We start from the raw sequence: 22,279 nt of genomic DNA on the forward strand, positions 1-22,279 counted from the left end.
CCTGTTCTCACCCAGTCAAACCTCTGTGTCCCTTCAAACAGTGTAATTTCTGCTTCTGTACGTTTGTGCTACAAGGGTACAAGTCTCAATAAGTCGTGGATATTTAGCAGAAGGTCACAAACAGTTTTCTGTGTGCAATGATGTTTTTACAGTTGATGTAGTTGCTTTGCATGCTTGTATCATTGTGATTTATTGCACTGGTGACAAAATCTGTGTGTACAGAATCTGTTGCATGAGTTATTCTACAACATCTTTCATTTTCAGTTGGAAAAATTTGAATTTTCTTGGTGGTTTTTCCCAGAAAGATGGGGGGTTTTCTGTATTTTATTTTCGCCTGTGTCGGGCTACAAAATGTGATTTTCCAGTAAATATTAGTGACTGATGTGTTTATCACCTCAGCCAATAAGGTATCTCCCACGTCGTCCGGTGGGGTGATCCATGTGTACAGCGACGACGGAGGCTCCGAGAAGAGCAGCGGCAGCTTCATCCCCTACTGCTCAATGGCGCAGGCCCAGCTGTGTTTCCATGGACACCGGGATGCAGTCAAGTTCTTCGTATCTGTACCGGGTAAGTCCGATGATCTGCTGATGTTTGCTGCTTATAAACCAACACCTGGAAGCTGGCAATATCTGTCTCATCTCATACAAACAAAGACAAATGTCTAGGCAATATAAATCTGTGAAAATACTGTACTTTGGCTCTGAAAAAAGTCATAGTTTTAAGTAAATAAGAGTTCTTGTGAGACAGGTGTGAATAATCTGATTGGAAAGCCAGTCCAGATGAAATGAACAGTTTGTCTATGAATGTGTATCTACTCTTGGTTTTCAGTTCGTTATTATTTTTTTTTTTTATGACAGGCAATGTTCTGGCCACCCTGAACGGCAGTGTGCTGGACAGTCCATCAGAAGGTCAGGGATCCACAGCACCCACAGAGACGGAGGCGCAAAGTGTTCAAAATGTGTTGGTGCTGAGCGGAGGAGAAGGTTACATCGATTTCCGTATAGGTGAGTGTTCACGTGTCCTTAAACGCCTCACACAAGTATCATTTATGTTTGTGAGATGCAGCAAATAGCTGAGATGAAGAAGGTTGTTGGGACATGTAGATATTTAATCAAGACATTGCAGACACAGGATAATAAAACAAATAAAAACTAACAAAGGAGAAATTAGCACAATTAACTGACAGTAATTAAGTGCTGTATTTATTTAACGTTTATGTCATTATTAGTTTGATTTGTATGATTATTTTGTATGTTTGGTATGTCATCCATCATCATCATAGTTTAGTATGTGGTCCGAAATCTCCCAAAAACGTCATAGTTTAGTATATTGTCCGAAATGTTAGAAAAACGTCATAATTTATATGATGTACGAAATATCACAAAAATGTTGGAATTTAGCATGTGGTCCAAAATCTTGCAAAAACATCATAGTTTAGTATGTCGTCTGAAATGTCATCAAAAATGTCATAGTTTAGCATGTCGTGCAAAAACTCACAAAAATGTCATACTTTTTTAATTGTAGCACTGCAATTCTTAAGTTCTGATTCATCTGTTTCATTTCCAGGGGACGGAGAGGACGATGAGACGGAGGAAGGAGACAGTTCTGCCGCTGTGGCTTCGCAGATGAAACCTGGTTTATCCAAAGCCGAACGGAGCCACATCATCGTCTGGCAGGTGTCTTACGTACCTGAGTGACACCTGGACCTGCTTTAACACCCTGCCCACCCATCTCCTTAAACAAACCTCCTCCTGCCCCGAAGCTTCCAGCCGCTCAAACCCTGTAATTTTCCCCCGGTCATGTAAAAGTTCCCTTTCTTGGCTAAAACGACCCTCCAAGCCGTGTATCATCCCCTGTAACTATTATATCTCCTCCTGCCCCGTCACCTTGTAACTTTAATGCCTTGTAAGTACCTCCTCTGATCTAGTAATCTGCCTGCCATCCTGTTTCTGTCCCACCCAGGGCATTGTAACTATCTTCATGAGCCTTGTAACCCAGCCTCATAACTACCTCCCTCCTCTGTATCGATCTTATATTCACCCTGTAAGCACACCGTAACTCCTCCTATATTTACCTCAATTGTCCTGCATCTGCCCCTAAACTTACTCCTAATCTTCCTCCATTTAGTTCTGTGAAACCCCTACTTCATCTTAAAGCAAAGCCCAGAGCCCCAACATGCATCAAATGCACAAAGAGTAAAAGATAAAAGAGCAGCAGCAGGTGCAGCAATGCGAATGACAGCACTGACTTGCATTTTCACTAGAAATCTGACTTTTTAACAGCCAACGGACCCTGTTTAAATGGTGGTAATGATGCAGATGAAGTGTTTATGGTCTTTGTCGGGGGGGCAGCATGCTGAAGTCTTGGTTTAAGATTGTAGTTAAAGATGTCAGACTTAGTTGGAATTTGAAGTGAAGATAAGCAAATTACTACCTGTCAAATTCAGCACAGAAATCTAGGTTCTTCTGGCTGTTACCTGAAATATTTCACATCCCATCTTGCTGTCACCTCAGTTTGAAGTGTCCTGATTGTTTCACAAGTGTGTGGTTACAAACCCAGTGACAGGAAATATTGTGATGTGCCTGCAGCAGCGAGACAAATTCAGAATGAGTCCAGTCGAAGGGGGTCGAGTTTAACGCGTCCAAAACTCTTTTCTCTCATCTGACTGGCTGTTGATCAGACGGTTCGGTGTGCAGCAGGTGAACGGTGGTGTGAAGTCATTACATGTACGAGGATTACTGTAAATCTCCAGACGCACTGAAGCCCATGCTCTTTGTTCGATATGGAAATTCTTGCATTGATCTTTATCTGTGTGGATTAAATATTAAACGTTTGTGTGCTGAAAACAACAATGTGTGGTGTGTCTCACTTTGCAATGAAATTAAACATTTTAAAAAGGTTAGATTTATTGTTTTTGGACATTTTGAAAGGAGCATCATAGCAGTTGATAAAAGCATGAAGAACTAAACTGGCAAGATCTCTGTAAAAAGACAACAAACTTCATTCAGTTTTACTTTAATTTGCTGACTGAGCCGGATATGAATGTTGCATGAAATTACAAAACTACTTTTAGAGCCGTATGCTGGAAACTGTACATTCAAGTAGTTCAAAGCGATGCAGTCTGTTTTTACATTCCTTTAACTTGAAGGTACAGGAAAAGGCAGTATTTTTGTCAGTTAATTGCATCCATTTTTTTACTACAACGGCCGATACAGAAGAACATGGACATAAAAATTATGAATTAAATTAAGAGGCTTATTTTTCAAGTGCCAAAAGAGGATTTTTTTACGTTAGATTTCGGGTGAATTGGATACAACAGAATCTGAGAAGTTTTGTGCAATTTTTGCGCAAATTTTCCACACTGTCTGCATACAGATAAGGATATAAAAACGGACTGTACCTTTAAATAGAAATAAAGGGTAGATTTGAATGAAGCCATCTCCCTAATACATTATCTCATAAACATAATGACGCCACAAAAATTTATTGCTTTCATTTGATCTTCTTGCTTAAAAACTGAAAACATGATCTAGTGCTCTGGACTTAACAGAAACTACGATGAACACAGAAGCAGACACTGTCAAGTTTCAGATCAGGTTATTGATCACCTTAGTGCACTTTTGCTTGGTAAAGTTGTTTCACTTTACTTTGGATAAACAAATAATGAAACATGAAACAAAAAAGAAACCAGCAACACAGGATGACCCTTTTTTTTTCTCTGTGCGCCTACAAACTACTAAAGCCCCAAAAAATATCTGCATCTGAGGTATGAAGTGATCCATCTTGTAACAACACTGGTAGAGGACGGTGTTGATGCAGCACACACACACCTTCAGTTGTAGATCCAGCTGTTGCAGCTGTGCTCCCAGCACTGAAGCTCATTCTGACGAAACCACAGAGAGATTTCCTTCTGGGCGCTCGACACCGAGTCGCTGCCATGGATCACATTCCTGCAACACAAACATTTTCAGAACATTAAGACTCAAAACTGCCTCAAAAGCTAACCCCTCGTACATTAATTTAAAAAATAAGCATCTAATCAATATTCAATATTATAAATAGCTTTGTTTTTTTCATTTAAAACACTGGATTCGTAGCACAATGTTTATTCAATTTAATTCAAAAAACTTTATTTGTCCCCTGGGAGCAATTACAGTCACAGAGAGCAGTTAAATACAGAACTGTAGCAACAACTGTACAATAATACTAGCAGCCAAGTGGCAGTTAAAATAGGATAAATACATTTAAATTTAAAAATTAAAAATGTAATATGGTGAGATAAGAATAAAGTAAATAGCATATTAACAACAAAAATAATGTACAGAAGGTGCTATAATGATTCAGAGGTGCGAAGCGGAAATATGTTGGGCAATATATTGATAATTTTCATCTATTTCATTATATTTACCTTTATTTAACCAGGAAGTCCCACAGAGATTAGATTTTCTCCAATAAAACGTAGATTTTTATTTAGAAAACATCATAAAATGCGCTTTACAGTATCTCTAAATTGAAAGTGATCTCCTTAAAGATGTAATGCAAGTAATTTCATTAACAATGATAGCAAACATTCTGGGTTTCTGAAGTCAGTTTCAGCACTGGAGAAGCTGAGACAGGGAACCTTTTGGTGTTTTCTATTTTTTTTATCAGAACAGACAACTGTTGTAATAAAAATTATAAATATCTAATAAATAAAATATGCTTAAATCAAACACAGAGTTATGGTTTTGAATGTCCTTTTTCCAAAGCTATTAAAGAGAAAATGTTATGTTACACCACAGGCCACATTTTGTTCAAAATTTTATGATTGTATTTAACTTCTGCTCTGCTTTAAAACATCCAGATTAACATATTGTATCTCCACCAAGGAACGCAGTGGAGTTATGTGACGATCTGCATATACTTGTCTGTCTGTCTGTTTGCAACATTACTCAAAAACGGACTAACGTGTTTAGATGAAATTTTCAGGGAAGGTCAGAAATGACACAAGGACCAACTGATTAGATTCTGGCAGTGATGCGGCTTATAGCCTGGATCCATGGATTTGTAAAAGATTTCTGTATCATTGCGAGATAGCAGCACAGCATCACTGTAACTATGACAACAAGTGAACACTATGTCAGCTGCCTGCTGACGATCACATGATTGTGATCCTACTAGAAATCCAACGCTGCGGACTTATCTGGACTTATCCACTGGAAATGATACAAGGAACAATTGATTAATTTGTGGACGTGTTTCTGACTCCCATCAATTCTCGCCACCCGCTACATATTAAGGTCAAGTGATATGGTATCTGTACACAACATGCATAACACACACCCGTGCTCAGCACAAGGTCATTCAGTTTGTGGGTACATCTGTGTTAAATGGCCACATTCTATGTTGCCGTGATTTCTGATCATCAATAACTGATAAACAAATGCTGCATTTATAAAAAAAAAAAATGCTGAATTTCTGACAATGCCATTTTGGGGAATAAACAGCTGTGGCGAAGTACTGCACTCTCTGAGTGCTTTTCTAGTTGTTAATGCAAACAATCCGTTGTCACTGAGGCTTTTTCTCCAGTTATTCACAATTATTTCATGAGATGTAGAGTTCTACTGTCAACTCTTACCTGCCCACTTCCACACAATAATCTCCTCGGATGGTTCCTGGCAGCGAATCTGCAGGGTTGGTCTCTCCCAGCATCTTACGTGCCGTCTTGACCACGTCCAAACCCTGCCACACCTGTACACAAACAGAAAAGTGTTTGAAAATGCAGATGACCAAATTTATTCCTGAGAAGAGCTGTAACACAACACACTATTCCCACTCTAGAGCAGCTTATTTCCTCCAACAGGAGGAATAAATTATGACTTATTACTGTGTGTTAATTAAACAAACAAAGCACTGCACAATACTGAATGTCTCTACTATCCTGTGAACGTGAGTACAGCCTCTCACCATGGCAACCACCGGTCCAGAGCTCATGTAGGTGATCAGTCCGCTGAAGAAGGGTTTGCTCCTCAGGTCCCAGTAGTGTTCCCGGAGAAGATCCTCAGATGCCTGATGCACAACCACATAACAGATAAACACATTCAATTAATAGCTAATATTATTAACTTATTACAGTAGCCCTGATCATCTGTTTGGGCCATGAATTAAAAAACTCCACCCTCGACATACCTGCACAAGCTTGAGGCCCACCAGTTTGAACCCCTTCTTCTCAAAGCGACGCACGATTTGTCCCACGAGCCTCCGCTGAACGCCATCTGGTTTCACAGCTATGAAGGTTCGCTCATTCACCCCAGTCCAGCCTGGAGAAAGATGACACACATGAGTATAGCTGTTCATGTTTAAATGAACACCAGCAGCCTGGAGCAGCTTCATGCACCTCAGCACACACCGTTAAGGAACATAACCACTGGCATCAGGCAAAACAGGCACACTGTGCTATTCATTTTAGATTCAAGGCATCCACAATGGGAAAAAAACACATTTTAATACACTCACAATATGATACGACACAATAGGTTGCCCATGACAATGATTATGTGATACTCCAAACACTACAAGACAAGCATCAATGATACATCACATTCTGAATTTCTGACTTGACCAAAAAAAAAGTATTAAAAAAATGGAATCAACAAACATAGCATTTTCTCAACCAATTATGGAAAACAAAAGCGTCTCTACATGCAATAGATATTTTACCACTTTTTTTAACCACATTTTTACATCCTTTACAAACTATTTTAATCTGTGTACATCAACTTGCTCCTCTGAATATCATTATTGAGCCATGCTGTATTTATTTTATTAACCAGGCACGTATTTTGCTCTCAGTCTAATTTGCTTCTATACTTGTGTGTCCTACAAGCTCTCTGTAGAGAAGTCTCTACAGTTTTGCCATATGAAATAATATAAAAACTGGGTGCAGAATTGAATGTTTCTCTTAAAGATCTGCTGGAAATGGTTAATTTTTGTCATTTTTTTGAAAATGAATCATGTGGAATAAAGGGATTCTGATGATGTCATGGTTTTTAGCTTTGTGTATTTTTTCTGACAGAACTGAATGTCACAAATGATCACTTGAAGGACTGTAAGCTTCTGGCAAAGACAAAAGGTGTAATGTGTTGTAATGTAGTAGATCCTTGCTTGTGGTGTATCTACTCTCTGATGTAAGTCACTTTCGGGGCGGCATGGCTCAGTGGGTAGAGTGGCCGTCTTGTAACTGGAGGGTTGCTGGTTCAATCCTCGCCTGCAGAGCTCATGTCCAGGTGTCCCTGAGCAAGACACCGAACACCTAACTGCTCCTGATGGGTTGTGGTTAGTGCCTTGCATGGCAGCTTCCGCCATCAGTGTGTGAATGAGATGTATAATGTAAAGCGCTTTGGGTATCGTTAGGTATAGTAAAGCGCTATATAAATACAGACCATTTACTTTGGATAAAAGTGTCTGCTAAAGGAAACTGTAGAATTGTAATGTCTCAGACCTGCTGGCAAGTTGGTTTAATTATCTCTCTGGCTTTGTTTTCTCCCACTGTCTTACATTTTCATCTAGTGAGTTTCTTCTACACCTCTGGTTAGTTACCTTCCATTTGCTTTGCCCTCATTCATTTGACAAGAAGTTGTGACTGGTAAATCAGATTGGTTGCGACTGCAAGTTTGCAGTAAAAAGACTCTGTAAAAAACAAAAAAATTCTGTGAATCTTGTTCCAACTGAGTTTTTAGGTTGAACTGCAGGCAGTGTTTCCACAGAGCAAGTTTTCTTTTTCAAAAAATGGTCTAAATTACACTGTCTACCAACCAGAAACTGTAAAACCAAAAAGATTTCGAACTTTACAATGGTCTTTTAACGTATCACGAGTGGTTCAGTTGGGAAAATGAACCAAATCCAAGCTTCAAATTGAGATGTTAGATTAAAAATCACATTATTCTACATGTCTCACTTTAAAAGTTCCCCAGTTTAGTTGCACTAAAAAATTCTGTTAAAACAAAAAAATTTCTGCATTTCTTGGTGCAACCATGAAGCCAAGACTGACTCAGTTGTGACGAACAGTCAATACATCTATTTGGTGCAGCTGTATTGATAATGTATTACATGTGGAAGCTATATCATATCAATATTTTGTCCCAGTTTTAGTAGCGAACAGACATCTTGGCACAATGGCTACAAAAAAGATCATCCAGTGTTGACAGTCAGTGTCTCAGGCTATTTCTCTTGCAAACAGCTTCTGTATTTACACCTAAAAACCTTCACATGCAGCAGTACAAACACAAAACCCCACTGCATGCATGTCTGCAAGTTTGGTGCTATTTTGGTCATTTTACAAGCCAGTGGAGGATAAACTTAGAGCCTCTGCTTGTACAGAAAAGAACAGTTGAAGGAGCTCAGCAGGTTAAAAAAACCACCTAAAATCTGCACTTTCTGCAACAAACCTCACAGCTGACAGAGTCTAAAGGTGTCTACAATCTCACCAGACTGTTCAGTCCTCGCCTGTTTAACCACCAAATCCTGCAGACCTCGCTGTGACCTTTTTCTCGGGCCCATGTCGGTGCTGCTCCTATTAATAGGATGATGAATCAACTTTTTCTCAGTGCGGACACATGGTCGGACGAGCAGGCGGAGACAGTGAAAGCCAAGCTAACTTTAGCTTCAGCCACACACTCATGCTTGTTACCGGGACAGGACAAAACTCAGGCAGTCTGGGGGTTATTAATATCGCTTCAAACCAACTTTACACTGTCAAATTAAAGTTACTGAAGGCTCCATGTTGTGGTCGTCAGCTAGCAAAGCCGAGCCGAGTGGAGCCGAGGCGCCCGTCCGGCGGCTTCTCCTGGAAACTGTGACCAAATCATCCGGTAAAAATCAAACTGAAGGTCCGTGAAAGACAGAAGAATTAGAAACGGTAACGGCACCAACCTGACTGAAAAATGTGGGCGAATATAGACAGAAAGAAGCAGATCATACTGACGGCGGACGGAGCAGCTCTCAGGGCTGAAGGAGGGAGCGAGGACGTACGTACGTGCAGACAGACGCACGTTGCCTAGGAACGGCCCCAAAGCACGTCCACGTGGTGTCTCAAAAGGACAGCACGTGAATAACAAGAGCCTGATTTCTACACAGAAAGGTGGGGAAAATGTTAGCGATGATCAACAAACAAAAATGTTTAATCAAAATAATCAGATAGCTACTAAGAAAAGAATCTCCGACAATCAATAAAAAAATATGTATTTACTCACTATTAGTAATATATTATGTTGCTAATTAAGTCCCAAAAGATCATGTATATCTATCTTCTGCACAATAGCAGCAGCACCGCCATTTTTTCATAATAAAATTGAGAAAAACAGGATAATAAATATCTTATTATCCTGTTTTTTCACTATCTCACGTCACATTTAATTTGCAGGTGCAATATTTTAATTTACTTAGATGATGTTTTGTGTTCTTGTACAACATGATCAGTGAATGCGTAAAATTTTACATTTCTCAGGTGCAATATTTCAATTTCACGTGTAATGCTTCATTGTTATGGTGGGTAACATTTCATTTTCACATGCATCAGTTTGATTACATGTGCAATATTGTCAGTGTAATGCGCAATATTTTTTTTAACTCATTCTTTAGGTGCAATGTTCATAATGTGTGATATTAGCTGAGTAACACTGTCAGCATTATTTTTTTACAAGCATATTTTACATTATTTTATTTCAGTAATGTATTGACTTAAAATCTTTGTTTTTTTACTTGCTAAGCACTGCATTTCTTCTGTTATGCCATTTTATTGTTTTCCGAGCATTATCTGGCACAAGAATTTTCTTCAGGATTAATAAAGTCTTATGTTAAATTTGAAAATTTAGACTGACTATCTACTAATATGCCGAGGAGCTTCAGTAGAGGACAACTGGATATCTCCTTCTGGTTCTTGAAAACATTTATCCTCTCATCTTCTTTATCTTCTTCAGTTCTAAATGACTGTTGTCAGGTTATAGATTATAATACAAGTGCCAAATGGTCAAAAACAATTTAAAGGCCCGTCTTTCATCTCAAATTTAATATTCTGCACATGACACAGTTACATATACACACAGAGGCCTGCATCAGAAGAAAAGAGAACTCATATGAGTCCAGGACTAAGCAGGATATCGAGACACATCTGTCAACACTGATTTGGTCCAAAAATGTCCAAGATTTGTGACCTTTCAGGCTGAGAAGCAAGTCGCGATCACACCGCTGTCCCTTCTTTTCCCGGTTTCTCTTGTTCCTGCTGACGGAAATAGTCTTTGTTGAGCAGGACGTCCCTCTTCAAAGGTAAAGCCGGTTCTTCCGGCGGTACACTGCCTGCTACTCTACTGTTCTGGGCCAGCATCATGGCCCGGAGCAGCGGAGGGTACGGGACGTAGCGCAAAGGCGGCTCAGGGAGTGGTGTAAAGTCCTTCATCTGCTGCTCTAGGTGTTTGGGAACCAGGCGCCAGTCGTGGTACATCACCTTGTCAACCTCCTTGACATCAGTCTCCTGTTTTCCTGCAAATAACGATATTAAAGACATCTGAGTGAGTATCAAAAATCACTGGACTGGTCAAGCTGATGTCCATAAAACCGGACAGACAACAGTGAGAAGTTGATCTGGAAACATGTTTTTCATGTTTTTTTAAAAATACCTTCTCAATTTGCAAACAAATTTTAAACATCATCTACTTCAGGGACATTCGTTGACATTTCAGGAATACTGAGGAATAAAAATACAGATTAATAAAATTAAACAGAAATACTGAGGCCACTTTAAAGCATCCCTATCTGAAAAAGCCCTCTAAAACATTTAAATTAATTGGATTTTTCATTTGTTTTATTTGGTTAACTGTATATATAGAAATAATATTTTAGGTATATTTTATATGAAAGTTATCAAATTTAATTTCAAAGCTTCCTCCCCACACCCATGAATATAGTTCTGGTGGAAAAATAAAGATGTTTTTGCCTTAAACTAATTTAACTTTGCTTCGTTCTACGTCTAAATATATTGTAATCACTTTAATTAAATCCACCACTTATTTGTAGCTCCCATATTGATTTCCCCATTTATATATACAGAATAGAAAAACAGATAAAACAGATAAATGTTTAGATATTTTTAAGCTTTGTCTTCAAGCTGAATAAAGAGTGTAGTCTTACCTTTGTATGTGAGGATCCCCCACGCTTTGCCATGATCCATGTTCTAGAAAACAGAGGAACAGAGGACTGCTTTCAGTTACGGGACGTATTAGGGTCGACCAAGCTGTTTTTTTCAGGGCTGATATCAAAACAGATCATTAGTAATGACAGAGCCTGATTAGCAATATTTTGGACGGATATAAATTTGCAGTAAAGATGATAATCTTGGTGTCAGAATTTAGAAAAATATAAACTCCAAAACAAATCTTTGTTGAAATTCCTTCATCTTCTTTTTTCTTCCTTTAGTGCTGACAGGCTGTAATTATTTAGCTACTAATTTATCATATTAATTAACAATTACTAGAAATTCATTGAAAAATTATATCAATAATCAGAAAACTGCTGAATATTAGAGCCAATAATCGGCAGAGCTGGTAATACCGATACCCCTAGGCTGTATATGAGATCCCTTCTGCAAAACCAAACGTGCTTCCATCACATTTCTACCCATGTTTAGGGTGACAGTATGCAGACTTGACAATAAGTGGCAGTGACTGAATGTGTCATACTCTCACCTCAGCTGTGTAGTCCACCTTGACCTTGGTGATCTGCCAGTAACTGGGCTCTGTGTGATCCTCGAGCCACGACTTGCGGGTGAAGAGGCGACCCACTCCGAACGTTCTCATACCGGCCAGCAGGGAGAAGAGGCGGCTCTCCCTGCGGACATCCTGCCAGGCCATCACAGGCAGCATCTTCCCCGTGAGAGGCCGCTTCATCGTCTCGTAGTCCACGGCATACTTCTGAGAGTCCCGCGGCCGGGACTTCAGCTCCCGGTATGCCCGGATTTTCCGAGCCATTTCTGCAATGAGGCGAAGTCTCTTTTTCTTCACCATGACTGTATGAAGTCCAGCAGCTTCTTCGCAGTCCTCACCGATACACACTGGTCAGCGTTTATCCTGAAAGAGTGGGAATTAAATCAGGTACACTCAGTCATGAAATAAACATTCAGATATTTTATCGAATAAAAGTGTGGCGATGTAAAATACTCCATCACAAGTTAAAGTCCTGCATGAAAAAACCTACTTAAGTAAAAGTATTGGCTTTAAATGTGCTTTTATTGTGACCTATTGCCCTCTGTTTCACTGTTATGTTTTTTTTTTTTTTTTTACCTGCCTAGGGACTGCTGATGTAAATTAGCATTGTTGCTATAATCCAGCATATTTACATCTATTGCTGTCTAAACAGACATTCATTAATGTGCACTGTCCGTATCAAATAAGGAAAGAAAGAAATTAATTAATTGTCACTAAGGTAGTAAAAGTAAAACAAATTGGACAAGTCCCTCTGACTGTCAGTATTATCAATACTTAAGTATCAGTGTGTCAGCAGCATGTTACTGCTGCAGATTAATCTAGTTTGAACTACTTCATATACAGTTTTATTTACAGTTACAGAAGATAACCCCAAGAGGTTGTAAAGTGGTTAACAGAAGAGGGAAAAAGAATGCAAAAGTTTTGATATGCAAATCTGTTTTCTGGACATCTTCTCTAATCTTTGACTGTTGTTGTGATAGTGTATCATTTGAACAATTACTGAAATGAAACCATGTCTGATGTTTAAAGGGTAAAATTACCATTTGGTGGAGCTGATTACAGTTCATAGACATCTGATATGGGACCCTGACTACTCGCTTTTTTTTGTAAAGTTATCAGAAGCCAAAAAGGTTGGAAATCACTGGTTTAACCTTTAATACTGAGTTGTATATATAAAGTTTGTTTATATGGAAAATATTCAGAGAAATGTAGTGGAGCAGAATATACAATATTACCCTCTGAAATATAATGGAGTAGAAGTAATAAAGTAGCATAAAATTGAAATGAGCCCAAGAAAAATACCTTAAAACTGCAATTCAGTGCAGTATTCAAGTAAATGTACTTGGATGTTTTCCACTACTGGGTATATCTGAGCATAAATGAGCTCTATGTTGTGTTCGTTCGAGAAGAAATTATATAAATCTGCCAGCACAGAGAGCAGTGGGGAGAAAAAACATATCATAGCTCTGGTTTAGCAGGACAAGCCGGTTAGCTAGCTTCATGCTACAACAACTTATAAATCATTTCGCTCGCTGACGCCAAACGATACACGATGAATGTTTCTATTGTTAAATAGCTACAATTACCTGATGTGCAGGACTTCTGCTTGACCTCCGCAAGCAAGGCACACTACTTCCGCTCACTGGTCCGGTCGCAAAGTGTTCCGTGCGGACTGCATGTGAACTTTGGTTCCGTACTAGAAAAAAAATTCTTAAACACTTCAGGTAGAACATTTAAAATGTTATAAATGTTCTACTAACTAACATTTAAGAAATTAAAAATATTAATATTTAACATATCTGAATACACATGGGACCAAATGAGCGCGGAATTTATAATATTACACTCTATATACTTATATGTCTCCAAAGATGTCTTATCACTAACAAATAAAGTTGATACAAGCATTTCTGTGTATGATTTCTACTGATTTAAATTAATTTTATATGCATTATTAACAATATATTCATGGGAAAAATAAATTATACTATCATAACAAATGTTTCTGAAAAATTTTAAACAGATTTTTATAGGTTTGCAGTTAAGTAAAGTCGCCTCCAAAACATTTTTGGATTGGTTTTTGATGCTATTTTTGACATCAACACTTGGCTTGTGAAGTTAGAAATGTTGCTAAGCAGTTTGTTTTTTCTTTAGCAAATGAAAATGGTAATTGTACATAAAATTACTGATAAAAATATTTAGGAATCTTTTTAGTTTGTTGTCTGACAGGACTTTTTTGAGTATTTAATAACTGATATTATTCGAATATTGGATTCATGTTTACAATTATGTGATCAGTTTTTATAAATAAAAAGCAACATTGTTTCAGAAGGAATATTTATCAAATTCGCTAAAAACTGGGCTGACAATTTCAGTCCAGCTGTAAAGACCTTATTCCTCTTCTACCTCCCTCTCTTCCATATAAGACCTCAACATTTTTCAAGGTCTTTAAATTGTAAAATTTTCTTTCCACTCCAAACCATTCCCAAATGTGATTAATCTTTGCTTTAAGTATCTATATTACTGAACAAAGAACTGATTTAGAACACTGCACTATTATATAGTTAAATAAAAAACAAGTTTGCATCTTCCATCCATCCATTATCTATACACCGCTTAATCCTCACTAGGGTCGCGGGGGGGTCTGGAGTCTATCCCAGCTGACTCAGGTGAAGGCAGGGGACACCCTAGACAGGTCACCAGTCTGTCGCAGGGCTACATATATAGACAAACAAGCACTCACACATTCACACCTACAGGCAATTTAGAGTAATCAATTAACCTCAGCATATTTTTGGACTGTGGGAGGAAGCCGGAGTACCCGGAGAAAACCCACGCATGCACAGGGAGAACATGCAAACTCCATGCAGAAAGATCCCGGGAAAGCTGGGACGCGAACCAGGGATCTTCTCGCTGCAAGGCAAAAGTGCTAACCACTACTCCACTGTGCAGCCTAAGTTTGCATCTTAACTACAGGAAATAACAAAAATGTTTTCAGCCAACATGTGCACAGGACAAAAGACTGTGTAGTGACAAATTTGACAGAAATGGCAATGACTCACTGGCAGCTACAAAAAACAATCACGACACGATGAAGTCCGCTAGTTATTGCCCTGGTGATCTACCGTCAACATTTGTCCCAAGCACATGCAGCACATCTAACTTCCAATAAGCTGGAAAAAATGTTTAATATTAGGCTACAAATTGGAGCAAATTCCAATACATTTTACTTTGTGCATATTTAGCATTCAATTTATTTTCAGCTGAAAATCATGCTGATAAGTTACACAGAAAAAGGCAAGTAAAGGCCTTCACATACAGTATTATTAGTATGACATGGTACAGAAGAAACACTTAGATTTCTTTCTATTTACAGGAGAACAGCAAGAAAAAGTGCTTCAATGCATCGATGCGAAGACAAAACACTGTGAAAGAAGACAGAATTTTCATCTGCTGGACCACAATTAACCTCATGGTGGTTACATTGCTCCATGTATAGCGGGGATAAATCATCACTCGACTGGACATAAAGTGAGTCATGTCACTACTCATGACTGATGGTCCTCTGGTACTATCACTGCTGTTGTTGTGCCTCCATAATGACATCCTTAAACACTCACCATCATAGAAAATGCTTGTATTGTACAGTACCTTAAATCTTAGTATAACCTACATGTACTAATACCAAAACCTGGAGGAGTGAACATGATCAGAGGTCAATGTAAGCAGGTGGCGAAGCTTCAACACCCGGGTAAAACACTAACGTTACATTATTAAGTTTTGGTACTACAAAGAACCAAATAAATAACACTTATTTACATATCTGACCCAGGTGTTGTGTTCCTCTTCCCACTAATAATCAATTAATACTTAAATCCATCTTTTAATTTCGCTCAGCCTCTGTAGGCTCGGCTGGAAAGATGATTTAAAAAGTTTATATTCTGGGACAAGGAAAATTACTATTGAACTACTCTTGCAATCCATCTTTCGGCGGATCGGCGGTTCGGTTCCCGCTCTGTCCTAGTCATGTGCTGTTGTGTCCTTGGGCAAGACACTTCACCCACCTTGCCTCCAATGCTGCTACTCACACTGGTGTATGAATGTTGGTGGTGGTCGGAGAAGCCGTAGGTGCAGATTGGCAGCCACGCTTCCGTCAGCCTGCCCCAGGGCAGCTGTGGCTACAAATGTAGTTTACCACCACCAGAGTGAGAATGTGTGAGTGAATGAATAATGGATCCACTGTACGCGTTTGAGTATGCCTTAATAGAAAAGCGCTATATAAATCTAATCCATTATTATTACTATTATTCTTTCAAATATTCAATACAGATATCAGTTATGTCAAAATATGGCTAAATACATAGCTTTAATCTCAACTGCAGAAATCTTTGGCCATATAAAGTCATATTTTGACACAATGATAATCATAAGAAACATATAAAGAACAACCAATTTGAGCAGAAGAGTGGAATAGACTGCAGGAGGTTTGGGAAGTTTCTATAGACATTTGCACTGTAAAGGATTCAGCTCATTGAATCAGATTTGAGAATAATCTGTAAAAGAAATGATGGAACAAGGCTTTGTGGGAACAAACGAAAAAAAAACATAGTTGCATAAACAGATTAGTACAAAAAAGTTAAAACTATTGTCAAATAAAATCATTTTTAAAAGCTTTAAAAAAAGAAAACAATAAGGTGTAACAGCGATGAAAAGTGACTTAAAATGTGTGGCAGTCTCTTATGAGTGACATCTCATGATCACAGTTAAAAGAGTTACTCTACGTAACAATGCATACTGCTTACATATTTAGCATAAGGTTTCAGTTTTTAGAAAACTTGTGACAGATGGATGCTGCCATGAAAGTAACAAATACATTTGTCAAGAAATAATTTTCTGATGTGCAGTCAGATTAGAGTATCAGTTTCTTAATTGGGGCTGTTTTGTGAAAAACAAAAAGACACATTTTTTTCTTTTGTAGGACTTAAAACTGCTGAGTGCATTCCAGTTCTTAGGATGTCCTTGTAACATTTAAGATTTTAACAGTTCAATTTTCAGCAGTAATCGGTAGTTATGAAACAGAGAATCAACCGATTCTCTCTTTGGCACCAAACAGAAACTTGCTGATGCCATTGAAACATATAATGAAGTACTTTGATAATGCTTTAGGTTCAGTACAACATACAATATTTGCATACAGGATGAAAACACTGAAAATATTTATACAGTCTGTTTTTGTTTTTAAACCCCCAAATTTGCAAATATACCACAATGACCACTAAAATCTGGCCATATTTGTCTTCAGTGTTGCACTGTACAGACCATTCCTGGACATCACCGCTCTCCATACATGAATGGTAACAAGTAATCCAAGCTAACAAAATAACATCATATATTCTCACTTATTACTGAAGCTAGATTTGGATACTGAATATGTGCTAAACATGAAGACGTTAGAATGGCATGAGAGAAAATCACAGTAAAAATGTGCAGGCAGGAAGAATTACCGCCGTCACAGTTTTCCTCCGAAGCACCGCTCCCTCTGCTCAACCGGTCCTGGTTCTTTTCTTCACTTCTGGATAACACTGATGATAAAGAAAGCTTGAGGCAGATAGGTAACACTAGATCAGATGCCATCAGACAGTAATGTCTGCCAGTGTTTACCAGGAGATTCGATTTCAGCTGTCCAGTCAAGTCCAGCGGCATCTCTTCCGCTGACAGGCTTCGGGGTCTGACGTACAACCCTCCGAGTCACTCTCAGAGGAGGAAGGTCCAGCCAAAGGAGGGACGGGCAAATGTGAGGACCCTTCCGACCCGTCTGGGGTGTCTTCTGTGGTGCCACTGTTAAGCCTGAGCACCCAGCCCAGTTTGTTGTGGAGCAACTGACGAAGGCCTGGCGGAAGTGGCAGCACATCCAGGGTGTCCATACAGTCTGGCAGCAGCTGGCGAAGACGAGCACAGCAAAGGTATAGCAGGGAGGTGGGTGCAGAGCAGGATCTGATCACCTTCATGCTGCTCTTCGCTGCAGTGGAGCACGCCATCGGATAAAATCTCTTGTTTTGTAGCTCTGTGGCCGCAACGCCTACATTCAGAAAGGGGACAAAAATTTTAATCTGTTATATCTTGTTTCAGCACCACATTATGGTTTATATGTATTTAACAAAGAATCTGATGTGTAAATGTTTTGTTTGTATTTACACTACCATTCAAAAGTTTGGGGGCACTTAGAAATGTCCCTATTTTTGAAAGAAAGGCATTTTTTTTTTCAATGAAGATAACATTCAATTAATCAGAAATACAGTCTAGACACTGTTAATGTGGTAAATGACTATTCTAGCTGGAAACGGCTGATTTTTAATGGAATATCTACGTAGTGGTACAGAGGCTATTTCCGGCAACCATCACTCCAGTGTGAGTTTTCATGGAAAACATGAAGTTATCTGGGTGACCCCAAATCTTTGAACGTTAGTGTATGTTAAACAGTGTTTCTGATGTGAATCTGCAGGCTGAGTTCAGCTGGTCCACTTTTGCATGTAATTAATCTATCATTTGTGTGGAAACATGCTTGGCATCATGTTGTTTTTTGTACTGACCTATACACTTTCGATTCTTGAAGAATGTAAGTGTGCCGTGCCACGTGTCCAGGTGAACTCCGATGATGGATCCTTGTCCAAAACGAGAGGAGAAATTCATTTTGTCGCCTTTATGATGCAACAATCCTGCAAAATGAACACAATCAATGATGTCTAACTTATAACAATCCTTTCAAACTGTTACTGCTACATCCCAGCATCTTGTGTTGGTCTTACCAGTGTAAGAAAGACCCCAGCTGTCTGCATCTTTTCCCAACAGGCTGCAGAACGTATGCCTGTATTTGTCTAGATTGACATCAGACGTACCAATACCAACCATCTGTACAGAAAAAAAAATTCCCACTTAGGCATGAATAAACATAAACGACAACAAACATGAATTGAACTCTTGTATTAAACAAAATTTTGCCCTTGTCACAAAAAGAGCAGACAAATGTAGGAAAGCAAGGAGGAAAGATTTACCATGTCTGTTCCATACACTGGGGACGTCATCTTGATTTCCCAGAAGTGCTGACCTTCAGCCAGCTCCTTGGAGCCACGGATTGCTGCTGTGCCACAGCTGTACTCAGAGTGGAAGTTTACTTTGCGATTGTCACAGCTCAGTAATGTTGCGGTTGATCGGCTGTTAGTATCCCAAACCCAGTCAAACTCTGAAACATCAGAAGTCACGGTATTTATAAGATAAGATAATCCTTTATTGCTCCCCACGCCAAGGGAAATTTACATAGTCACAGCAGCCACATTTTTCAAGTGGCAATAAACATATGCATAATAATAATAATAATAAAAATAATAGCAATAATAATATGTACACTATGTACAAGGATGAAAAATTTAAATGAATAAATACAGTATTAATACACTGTAGACAACAGCAAAAGAAAGTGTCTTTTGAAATAAATGTAAAAGTGCAAGATGTAGCAATGCAAAAATTGCTGTGCAAATTTTATTACTCCACCAAGAAACACAGCGGAGTAATGTGATGACCGGCGTACGTTCATCCTTCTGTCTCTTAATCTGCCCATGCGCAACGTTACTCAAAAACGGACTAACAGATTTAGATGAAATTTTCAGGGAAGGTGAGAAATGACACAAGGATCACCTTATTAGATTTTTGCAGTGACGCGGCTTATAGTCTGGATCCATGGATTTGTTAAAGATTTCTGTATCATAGCGGCATGGTGTCACTGTAACTATGACAACAAGTAAACGCTACGTCAGCTGCCTGCTGACGATCACATGATTGCGATCCTACTACAAATCCACCGCTGCGGACTTATCGGGGCATATACGTCGGAAATGATACAACGACTGAGCAGCCTTGGCAAAGTACTGCGCTCTCTGAGTGCTTTTCTTGTTATGGTTTGCAATGATGCTGATGATATAAGTCCGGTAATATGTTAACATCAGCCAGTGATGCTGATGTTGTACAGTCTTACAGCAGATCGTATGAATGACCTGTCATAGTGCTCCTGCTACCAGGGTGGATGTCTCAGCCTGCTGCTGAAGGAGCTGCTTAAAGTCCCTACGGTCACATGCTGTGAGGGACTGTCCGTGATGGATGTGAGCCTGGCCAACATCCTCCTCTCACCACCTCCAGGAAGCAGTCCAGGACAGAACCTGCCCTCCTGACCAGCCTGTTCAGTCTCTTTCTGTCCAAACAGACTGGTCAGTAAGGCTTGTCCTTAAGTCACACAAGAAACTAAACATTACATGCCTCGTCTGTTAATTATTGTTTAACAGAATAAGAAGAGGCTCACAAATATGTTACTATTAAAATCTCTATGTAAATAAACCCTAGAGTTCAATAGTAGATAACAGAATTGGCTACACTGGTATAAATTTGTGATACCACACCTTGTTAAAATCCACATGTAGTTGCTCCCTATAATAATTAGTTCTTGAAATGTAGCAGTTGTCTTGTACCTTGGTCATCCTCTCCACAGTGGCAGTCTTTAACTTGGTGAAAACCTCGCAGGCGAGGGTTGTAGCTGGTCTCTGCCTGGGAATCACAGCCACAGTAGGACTCTCCAGTGACAGGCACTGCGCTGGGGACTGGAGGGACCATCACAGCTGAGAAGTCTGCCTCAGAGTCTGAATCACTGTACTTGGGAGCAATAACGCAGAAAGAAAGAGCAAAATCAAATGTCAGCAGCACTGCTTATGTAACTACACACCATAGGCTTACCTGTCAGTCTGCTAAGAAGCCACTGCATTGGAAGAAACATATGCATCTCCAAAGTTAACCGGCAAAAGGCATACATTTACATTATACCCCTTTCTATGTAAATGACTGTCTCTGGCATAAAGCATGTAAATAAGAAAATCTTAAGCTTCAAGCATATTAGCATTACTAAACACAAATTGTTCATGACAGCAAAAGCTAATCTGGAGGCTTTTAGTTCGACAGTGTGCCCTGAGGTGAATACTGACACCATAGTGACACAGTTTATCTCCTTCATCAAGTCATACAAAGAAAAACTTAACTCACACGCTTGTTGTCTGCTTACCTCTAGGTGGTCATAGCCCCATTCTTCACTTTCAGAGGCCAACACAAGGGCCCGGGCATCAGTATCCCTCCGTATGCCCCCCCACACGTATCCGTATCGCCAGGCACGACTGTTCCTGCTTCGCCTGGACATGGCAACACCACAGTCTGACCAGTGTAAGAGTCGGATCAGGTTTAGTCCAGATTTTGGAAGAACAGCATCAGTCCAGCTGCTGAAAGACCAAATTACAACATAATTATCTTGAGAGGCACAGTGTCAGATAACCTGGTCTGCTTTTGAAACTGCTGCTTGGAGCATTTTTGTACTTTAGGTCCTCTATAAGTGTTTATATGATAAGAGACACATCTGCAAACTTTGTATGGCACAACTTTGTTTTTCTTATTTAATCCTGCTTATTCAAAAAAAAATGTTATTCATCCTTTCGTCCAGCAGTAATATATATTGCAAATTTCTGCTATATTATTATGACTCGATCCTACAACCCCAAATCTTATTTTATGTTGTTTAACTAATTAAGTTTAGCACTGGCATCTGTGGAAGCCCCGTAGACTGTTTATATACAGTCTATGGGAAGCCCTCATAAAATCGGTAATACACAATAACAAACATCATCCTAACTGCATAACATAACGGCGAATTATTGGCACCAGTTTCATCGTAGTCCACAAATCGTTGTCATTACCTGTCAAGTTAACATTATCCTGTAATATTATCTGGATGTGTGATGCCGTTTTTCTAGTTAGCTTCAGTTAGTCATGATAACAGGAGCAGCTAACGGTAGCTACAGCCTCGTTAACATGTTAGCTGGTACAACAAGGTCAGAAGCATTACAATTAAAGTCAGACTTATGGTTATACATGTGTGCGCGGATTCATGCATTAGCAGACGTCGCGAATTTGTCATTTTTAAGACAAATATTAAGAAAAGGCTAAACGGACTTAGCTGCTGGTGCAGACACAGACCTAGCTTAAACTAGCTAGTTAGCTTCCGTTAGCCGCGAGCTGCTACAACCCTGAAAAACAGGTTGGCATTAAAATTACCTGTTTGTTGTTGTCTATCAGCGTTCACACAAACTGACAGCACCACGGAGATGCTGTTCACTGAGTCACAGTGTTGTTAGATGGCAAATAAACGACAGCAGAGTAGGTGGATGGCTGGACTTCCTTTTTCCATGACCTACTTTACATGAGTGTGACAGTAAACAATAACAGGCTCCTGCACAGCAAGTTTTCAGCTCCCAGCAAACACTCCTGTCAGCACAGAAAACATGACAATACAGGTTATTATACTCAGTGGTAGCTATGTTTTACTTTAAATATCACTAAATGACTCCATTACCAGTTTAAGTTCTGCGTTAAAATGAGCAAAACCATTTTATGATAATATGGGTAATTATTTTTCAGTGAGTGAAAATGATGGGGGACAGTAGTTTATGTGAAGCTAA

At 39.2% G+C, this 22,279-nt stretch overlaps 4 protein-coding genes across 27 annotated transcripts in view; 1 reads left to right on the forward strand and 3 right to left on the reverse strand.

Annotated features, from left to right (window-relative positions):
• Positions 1–2,852, forward strand: part of mapk8ip3 (mitogen-activated protein kinase 8 interacting protein 3) — a 47,044-nt gene extending 44,192 nt beyond the window's left edge. For all 22 annotated transcript variants that reach the window (XM_035945991.2, XM_035945990.2, XM_035945995.2 and 19 more), the window contains 3 exons: positions 400–567; positions 858–1,004; positions 1,567–2,852. In XM_035945991.2, the coding sequence (XP_035801884.2) occupies positions 400–567; positions 858–1,004; positions 1,567–1,697 (446 nt within the window). In that variant the 3' untranslated portion in view covers positions 1,698–2,852. The remainder of the gene's footprint in view (positions 1–399; positions 568–857; positions 1,005–1,566) is intronic.
• A 36-nt stretch (positions 2,853–2,888) lies between these two features.
• nme3 (NME/NM23 nucleoside diphosphate kinase 3) lies at positions 2,889–9,067 on the reverse strand. 2 transcript variants are annotated; one of them, XM_023265356.3, is made up of 5 exons: positions 8,911–9,067; positions 6,169–6,299; positions 5,947–6,048; positions 5,618–5,730; positions 2,889–3,950 (listed from the first exon to the last, which is right to left on the reverse strand). In XM_023265356.3, the coding sequence occupies exons 1-5, from the start codon at positions 8,954–8,956 to the stop codon at positions 3,833–3,835; spliced, it is 510 nt and encodes a 169-aa protein (XP_023121124.1). In that variant the 5' UTR covers positions 8,957–9,067; the 3' UTR covers positions 2,889–3,832. The 2 variants fall into 2 exon arrangements, with proteins under 2 accessions (XP_023121124.1, XP_023121122.1); XM_023265354.3 differs by lacking the exon at positions 8,911–9,067 and adding an exon at positions 8,466–8,703.
• A 958-nt stretch (positions 9,068–10,025) lies between these two features.
• On the reverse strand, positions 10,026–13,434 carry mrps34 (mitochondrial ribosomal protein S34). Its single transcript, XM_023265409.2, has 4 exons — positions 13,322–13,434; positions 11,718–12,098; positions 11,164–11,206; positions 10,026–10,515 (listed from the first exon to the last, which is right to left on the reverse strand). The coding sequence occupies exons 2-4, from the start codon at positions 12,033–12,035 to the stop codon at positions 10,217–10,219; spliced, it is 660 nt and encodes a 219-aa protein (XP_023121177.2). The 5' UTR covers positions 12,036–12,098; positions 13,322–13,434; the 3' UTR covers positions 10,026–10,216.
• Positions 13,435–14,959: 1,525 nt separating this feature from the next.
• Positions 14,960–22,040, reverse strand: spsb3a (splA/ryanodine receptor domain and SOCS box containing 3a). Of its 2 annotated transcripts, XM_023265404.3 has the most exons (7): positions 21,876–22,040; positions 20,836–21,046; positions 20,252–20,432; positions 18,788–18,975; positions 18,542–18,644; positions 18,326–18,451; positions 14,960–17,814 (listed from the first exon to the last, which is right to left on the reverse strand). In XM_023265404.3, exons 2-7 carry the CDS (start codon positions 20,965–20,967, stop codon positions 17,423–17,425), a joined length of 1,122 nt encoding a protein of 373 aa, XP_023121172.2. In that variant the 5' UTR covers positions 20,968–21,046; positions 21,876–22,040; the 3' UTR covers positions 14,960–17,422. The 2 variants fall into 2 exon arrangements, with proteins under 2 accessions (XP_023121172.2, XP_023121175.2); XM_023265407.3 differs by lacking the exon at positions 21,876–22,040 and having other exon boundaries at positions 20,252–20,427; positions 20,836–20,973.
• Positions 22,041–22,279: the final 239 nt, after the last annotated feature.

Source organism: Amphiprion ocellaris, chromosome 19, assembly GCF_022539595.1.
Source record: "Amphiprion ocellaris isolate individual 3 ecotype Okinawa chromosome 19, ASM2253959v1, whole genome shotgun sequence".
NCBI classification, from domain to species: Eukaryota; Metazoa; Chordata; class Actinopteri; family Pomacentridae; genus Amphiprion; species Amphiprion ocellaris.